Source organism: Barbus barbus, assembly GCF_936440315.1.
Source record: "Barbus barbus genome assembly, chromosome: 11".
NCBI classification, from domain to species: Eukaryota; Metazoa; Chordata; class Actinopteri; order Cypriniformes; family Cyprinidae; genus Barbus; species Barbus barbus.
Window position 1 is genome coordinate 21,434,660 of NC_136739.1, and position 8,190 is coordinate 21,442,849.

The 8,190-nt window shown below is 35.2% G+C and overlaps 1 protein-coding gene across 2 annotated transcripts in view; it reads left to right on the plus strand.

Annotated features, from left to right (window-relative positions):
* The window catches only part of LOC306876762 (vang-like protein 1), a 29,757-nt gene extending 27,056 nt beyond the window's left edge, over positions 1–2,701 (plus strand). Inside the window, exon 9 of one of the 2 annotated variants that reach the window (XM_079428163.1) lies at positions 396–2,701. In XM_079428163.1, the coding sequence (XP_079284289.1) occupies positions 396–656 (261 nt within the window). In that variant the 3' untranslated portion in view covers positions 657–2,701. The remainder of the gene's footprint in view (positions 1–395) is intronic. The other variant, XM_079428162.1, reaches the window with a different exon arrangement.
* The last annotated feature ends 5,489 nt before the right edge of the window (positions 2,702–8,190 follow it).

Genomic DNA, 8,190 nt, shown 5'->3' on the forward strand with positions numbered 1-8,190 from the left:
GTTGATTTAATATAGTGTCAGTATTGCCAGATGCAACTCTAAAGAAGACAATAGTGCTATCATCCTGCTTAATTTAGTTTGAGTTTTGTATCTGTGCAGTCATCCTGATACATTTTTGAAAGTTAAGTGTCTTTCTGACTCCAACTTAGAAAGCCAAAAGGCAGCAGGAACCACTCAGGTGACAGAATTAGAGGAAATTAGTCAGGGGACCGGAACGAACACACTGTGATATTATGATGTGATACAGTATGTGATTTTGGATACAGCTTCCTCACTTATTACTGGTATATTTAATTTTACATTGTATGTTCCAAGTCACAAATATTACACACAACTCACTGTAGGATACTATAAGACATCAGTGAACAGATATGGATACTGTTGTTCCCTGCTAGGCATTTCTGGAGAGTTATCTGACGGCTGGACCCACACTGCAGTATACGAGGGAGTGCTGGCAGACCCGGCAGTGGACGCTGGTCAGTGAAGCATCGGTCACCAGTCCCCTCCGTCACGGCTCTGAATTCCAGCTCAAATCATCTGACTTCAGCTTAGTGGTCACCAGCAAAGCTATCCCTCACCTCAAACTCAGTGAAGAGTACGTCCACCCCAAGTCCCACAAGTTTGTTCTACAACTACAGTCCGAGACCTCCGTCTGATGGATTCGGTTGCTTTTGTCTGTTTGGTTTTTCTACACATGTAAATTTTGGACTAGTACTATTTTGTTTGAAATTCTTTTTCACTTTTTCACAGTTTATAAATGGCATTTTACATAATGGATGTATTTTGATATAATATTTGTTATTAAGAACAGAAGAGGGGAAAAAAACAAACAAAAAATATATACATGTACAGTATGTATCCAATTACCTTGTGCTGACTGGTGTGATTGTGTGTTTGTGCTGCTTGCTTGTTTGTATGTTTCTTTCTGCATAGAGCAAATGCTAATTATTGGCTGTGATAAGCATCAGACTGAGGCATCATGGGTAAAGGTTTTACAAGTAGATATTATTTAGGATATCTATGTTTGTGAGACATTTTTTCAGAGATGGAATTCTGTAAGATCTAGTAAGGTCAGAAACATTGGTTAGAGAGCCTGATTTATCAATGCCATAACAGTGGTATAATAGCCATTATTCCAACATACATGATCATTTTTAGCCTGTTGGATTTTTTTGAGTTCTACCATTTTTATATGTTTGGAAAAAATGGGTAATATATTGTGAGAAAAAACAGCTGTTCCTTTGTGATTAATAAATTGTGATTTGTAGTTTGCCTCTATTTTGTGTGGCAATTAAATTGTGAATAAGGTATTTTTACGTTAAATATTTTTAAGTGTGTGTGTGTGCATCATCATTAAAACAACGACTTGTGTTTGTAAAATACAAGCCCGTTAGTGCTGCTTAACACATTTATAAGCCTATATATGCTATTGACTGCGTTTTTGTCCAAGCTTGACGTTTTTTGCTTATGAAGCAAAAGTAGAGGAAAGAACTGTAATGCCTTTTTTTTTTTACTGCTCTAGTGAAGTTTTCCACTAAGGATAATATGTGATTTTTTTTGTATTTAATGATGAAGAACAATTATGTTTTATATTATTTCCACATTTTCTAGCTATGTTACGGCATATATTTACCCATTGTGTGTTGTAAGTTCTGTCCTATCATACAAGCCCATTCCATTCAGTTTGTCAGGAATTATCAACAATTTATGCCATAACCCGTTACAAGCCACAAACCTGCTTCAAAAATGATTTATTAGTGTTATATTGCAGATTTATATTGCAGATACAGTTTGTATCAATAGAGAGCACTCTGTAGATCCTCTGAGCATAACAAATGAACAATAGTCACAAAAAGTTTTTCATCTATTAAACTGTAAGTTCAATGTAAAAAAAAGTTCCTTTAAAAGAAGAGTCAATGCTTTGCTTCATTGCGTCAATGTAATGCAAAGCCTTTGGAGGACATAGAGAAGAAACTAAATCTAATTTCCTTGGGCAAAAACATTTGAAATAAATCAGATTTCACATTTCAGATGTAACTTTGTGTTTTGCTTTTTAGTGTAATAAATAGTGGAACTGTTTTCTGGTAAGACTGGTCAAAGATCCAAAGGGCGTTTTGTGCCATTTTTTGATTGTATGACATTTCATGTTGGACAAAAGTATTGGGTATTTCTTGCATCATATGTTCAGCAAGAACATGTTATGATTTGTGGTAAATTCTTAGTCACTTTCAAACTGGAATTTCTTATGTTCTTCAGTTACCCATATATCTGTATGCACATTTATATATATATGTAAATATGGAATATTTAATGTGCTGTATGTGTAAAACAAAATGTGCGTTATGTATATATTTATTTAGGCTATTAGTGTATTTAGTTTAAAATCATTTTGTGTACACCTCTGCATGTGCATTTGTTTTTATTACTGTAATCACCATAATTTCCACTGTGGATATAAAATATAACATTTTGGACAGTTGAATCAGATTGAAATGAATTGTTTAGATTTGGCTGAAAAGATGCACAGGGCATGGGGATTTCTGACTAATAATTGAGCAGCCCAATCATTCTCACCAAAGTAAGAATTTTTGACATGCCGATTGTCATTTTAATGTTCAATGATTGTTTGATGGTTTATTTTCTGTACCAAATATATAATGTCATAATGGACCCATAAGTAGCTTACTAAAACAATTTTCTTAAAACGAGGGAACGAATTAGTAATTTGTGCACACAATTATGTGCGGGGCTCCGTAAATTCTATATAGTCTAATAGTTGGGAAGTAATCATTTTAAAATATTTCTAATAGTTAATTTAACTATATAATTCACTCAGGCTGACAGTAATATCCAGTGATGAAAATCACTCAACATTTTTCCTTAGTGTACATTGTCAGCTAATTAACATTTTATTTGTTTATAAATTTTAAACCAATTGTCAAAACTTAAAGGTTTCGCTACTTCAGTCTTTTTACCTCTCTCTTTCAATGTTAAACCTGATGCTTTGCATTGGAATTTGTGCTATGCTTTGATTTGATTGGTCATTTTAATCTTTTTAACATTGACAAATGTTGCTAGACTGCTGAGGCGGACCAGCCCCCAAAGATGCAACTTTTAAACCGTTTTGCCATCCTAACAACAAACAGCACAGCACAATGAAGTGCAACAGAGCAGTGCAAGGATCTTGGAATATTGGGGGAGACAATTTGGCCATTTTTATTTGTCCTCCGGGACTTGTCTTGGTAACACTTTATTTTAGGATCTCTTAACTAGTTGCTTGTTAACATGCATATTACTAGAATATTAGCCATTTATTAGTAGTAATTAAGCACATATTAATGCTTTATGCTATATGACCTTATTCTACATCCCTAATACCAATACCTAAACTTAACAACTACCTTACTAACTATTAATAAGCAGCAAAATAAGAATTTATTGAGGGAAAAGTCGTAGTTAATAGTGAATAAGTGTTCCTTATTCTAAAGTGTTACCCTTGTCTTTCTCAGTGTTTAGAACGTTTCAGTAAAGCCTTGTTAGTATATAAAGAGAAGTGTCTTAGTCTGTCATCAGGATAAATGGAGTGAAAGAACGTTCGCTTGACACGTTTGGTTTAAACAGCTCGTTCAAGTCTTTGTACAGATATCAGAAGAATTCCAGCATAAGGAACAAGTGAATAGTTTATTTTTAATGGCATCCCGGATCATGTCAGAGGATTGTTCGGACTTCAGAGCATGTTGAATCCAATCGGAGTTATATTAAAAATTGTCCTGGCTATTCCAAGCTCTATCATTGCAGTGGGTGGGTGTTTCTGCTCAACAGTCCAAAACATGTCAAATAAAGCATGCACATCCATAATAAAACGTTCCTCATACGGCTCCGGCGGGGCCAATAAAGGCCTCCTGTAGCAAATCCATGCATTTTTTGTAAGAAAAATATCCATATTTCAAACGTAATAAACACTATCCAACCGCCATGGCTTCCGAAGCATGAAATAAATTTCAAATACATTTTAGTATATTTATTTTTCACTATCTGTTAAAATGATGGAAAAAACTTTTAAATATCACTCAATGTTAATATTAATTAACATTTTTGATTAAGGCAACGTATGTTACATAATAAAGACATATTACTACAAAGATATTGAAGTGCACGATATTGTTGTGGAAATAGTCAAGCTTTTAGGGTTATCCGTACGGTGGCTGAGAGAGCTCAATGCCCTGTAACTTCAGAAAACACATGCAAATAGAAAAAGCACCAGCAAATCAAGAAAGCATCTTCATAAATTTGACAGCAGGTCGTGCAAATGCTCACAACACAAACAAGTAAAGAAACGCACTGCAAATGCTCACAACAAAACCAAATAAAGAATTGTATTTGCAGTGCATTTCTTTGTTTGGTTGTGTTGTGTGCATTTGCAGCGCGAGTGTTGTCAAATTGACGAAGTTGTTTTCTTAATTTGCAGGTGTTTTTCTATTTGCATGTGTTTTCTGAAGTTACAGACCCAGACCCCAGCCAACCCACCCTGGCTCCTCCCTCCATCTGATCTACCTTGGCTACCCCTGTCTCCATCCTGGTTCCTCCCTCCATCTGATCTGCCCTGGCTCCTACCTCCCTCATCTCCTCCCTCAACTCTGTCTGTCGTCCTCCTCCCAGGTGTCTATCCACCACCCAAACCTCCACCTGTATTGTCCGCCTGCCTTCCTGCCAGCCCTTCGCTGTCCCCTGTTACCATCCCTTCTCCACTACATTTTTCCTCCTCCACAAGTCCCCCTCTGTCCCTCCCTTTGTCTCTACAGCGCAAGGTTGCGCCTTCCGGGAGGGGGGTGATCTGTCACACCATTGTCACTGCCTGTGTCATTATTATTGTCTTAGTCTTCCCTGTGTGATCTAGTTTCTGTCTCCCCTATGATTTTGTCATTATGTTCAGCTGTGTCTTGGTAATTATCCTCATGTGCCTCCCTATTTAAGTTCTAGTCTGTTCAGTTTGTCTTGGTCCAGTGTTAATGTTGTGTTGTGTGTGTGTTACCTGCCTGCCTGATGTAGATAGCCTCTGTGTGGACTAATTAAAGACTGTTTACGTTATTCTTCTTCTTTGTTCGCTTATTGTACACCACAACCATGACACTAATATTGGCTGACATCATTGTAAGCTTTTGAAATATATGTAAGGTTTTGGATATTAATGACTTAAGTGTTGCTACATCCTTCTGAAGAAATTACTAATTATTTGGATCAGTATTCTAAAAGATCTTGGTAACCCAATAGTAATGATTTAAGTTTTACCAAAATCTAGCAAAATTAATTACTAACCAGAACCTTACAAAAACCTAAAATGTTTGCAATGATTTCAATAATTAGGCTACTAGGGAGTTATCATGATCTTCACTTTAGAATTTTGATCCAAAAAATTTGTAATTTCTTTACAAAAATGTAGTAACACCCAGTGGCGGAGCTCAAGTTTTATACATGGGGTGGCCAGGGGATGGCCAAGGCTAATTCAGGGGGTCCATGGACCATGACAGAAAATCAGTGTATAACTCCAACCTGGCATAAATAAGCATGAATAAATCCTACGATTGCTGATTACTTCACATTACCACGCATTATCTATACATTCCTACCGTAACTTCAAATGTTAGTCTATTGAAACTTATTTCTCTTAATTCTATCACCTCATTAACCAGTGGCTGGAGCAGCCTGGAGTGAGAATTATTCATAAATAATTAGCAAGTCTGTGATTGACACTACCAGTAAGAATTTTAATATTTTATAATTCTCTTCTGCTCACTAAGACTGCATTTATTTGATCCAAAATACAACAAAAGCAGTAATATTGTGAAATATTTTTACTATTTAAAATAACTGCTTTCTATTTTAATATATTTTAAAATGTAATTTATTCCTGTGATTTCAAAGCTGAATTTTTTAGATAAAAAACACTTATTATTATTATGTTGAAAACAGTAGAGTACATTTTTTTCAGGTTTCTTTGATGAATAGACAGCATTTATCTGAAATAGAAACCTTTTGTAACATTATAAATGTCTTTATCGTCACTTTTTATCTATTTAAATCATCCTTAATTAGAAGTATTCATTTCTATAATACCCCCCCCCCCCCCCAAAAAAAAAAATAATAATAATATAAATAATTCAAACTCAAATGACTCAAAGCTTAAAAAAACTTATTTCAGATAAATGCTAATCTTTTTATCTTTGTGTTCATTAAAAGAATCCTGAAAAAAACTCAACTGTTTTAAATATTTATAATAATAAAGATAAAAAATGTTTTTTGAGTAGCAAATAAATATATTAGAATGATTTCTGAAGGATTATGTGACACTGAAGACTGGAGTATGATGCTGAAAATGTAGCTTTGATCACAGGAATAAATTACATTTTAAATATATTCAAATAAAGCAGTTATTTTATATAGTAAACATATTTCACAATATTACTGCTTTTGCAGCATTTTGGATCAAAGAAATGCAGGCTTGGTGAGCAGAAGAGAATTCTTTAAAAACATAAAAAATCTTATTGTTCAAACACTTTTGACTGGTAATGTACTCTTTATTTTTTTCTAAACTAAACTATACAGGGAACCCTATTGTTAAGGTTAAAGTAACAATTGGTTTGTATACAAGTTCATTTTAGACCATTTTTATAATAACATTATATCTATTCATTTTTATTAATTATAATAAAAAAGCAATTATGAGTAATTATTTAAATGTAAGTTTTGCTAAATTCTCTTTTTTCGCACAAGTTATGGACACTGTGTGGATTTTTACTTGTTATGTGACTATAATGTAGTAACTAGACTACATTAATGTTTTCTATAGTAATGTAGTAACTAGACTACATTAATGTTTTCTAGCTGCTGTCTTTCCGCGGTTGAAACACTCATTGAGTGATTACATGAGACACTATACAGTCAGTAAGTTGTAGTGTATCTTTCACCATGGATCGGATGTTCATTCAATGTTCCTACTTCATGCTAATTAAATGCACTCCTTAATGCACAAACTTAAAAAGCGGGAGCGCGCATGATCCGTCACGCCAGCCACTGAACAGCCTCAAAACTGTATTTAATCGTTTAAAATTCCTAATAAAACTAACAGAATTTGATTTTTTTTTTTTTTTTTTTTTTTGCGGATCTTAAATTTTTGTTGGGAGTTGAAAAGTTTTGCTTGCGAGTTATGTCTCAGTGGGCGGTCTCTACCCACCAGGATGAAAGGCCTTTCTATTGGTCACTCTAGATTGAAGTCCAAGTATAGGTCTCTGCAGCAAAGTAATGGGAGTTACCATATCGGGGCGTTTTTAGACCATGTGTCCTGATTGGCTGACGTCATAGTGATGGTAGGTTTAGGGGTGGGGTTAGGTAAGGGGGATCATTTTGTTTGTATGATTGAGAAACTCCCAGCAGTTTGAAAACACCCACAAATTCAGAAACGCCCTCTTTTACTCTGCAGAGACCTCAATCTCTTGAAGTCACAGGTCGACCACGCCCACTACGTTTCCCCGGAATCCCCGCCCCTGCCGCCGCCAGAAGAGCAAGCAGGTTGTATCGAGCAACACGTCGTTTACTGGGTAAGATAACCAGTGTTGGGGGTAACGCATTACAAGTAACGCGAGTTATGTAATAATATTAGTTTTTTCAAGTAACTAGTAAAGTAATCATTACTAGTAAGTAAGCATTAATTTTAATTTACAAGAAAATAGTGTAATGATTATGAGTCGATTGCCTGTGCTGGTTATTACACTTAAGGCATGTGATTGATGTTTGGAGTTTCTAATTAAGTGTGCTTTGCATGAGATGTCACCATATTTATAGTGTGCTGTGAATCTGGAATGAGTATTTGATTCCCTTTTAAATGCGTGTTCACGGTTTAATGAACTAATATGACCAGTATATGTAATCAGGATATTTAAGTGAGACAATGCCATATGGCTGCTATTGTTGTTAATAAAGTGTAATTCTTTATAATTCTTGTTTTGGAGTGTGTTTTGTGTGCTCCTCCCGGACCAGACCGGGTCAGAATTAAAGGTGGTGGCAGCATAGGTCATAATCCGCAATAAAGCTCGCCAGTTCATTACACTGGTGGCAGCGGTGGGATTGAACTGTAATATACCCATTTTTTGCGGGGTGGTAAATTATTAAAATGGAGCACACTGAAAATGCACA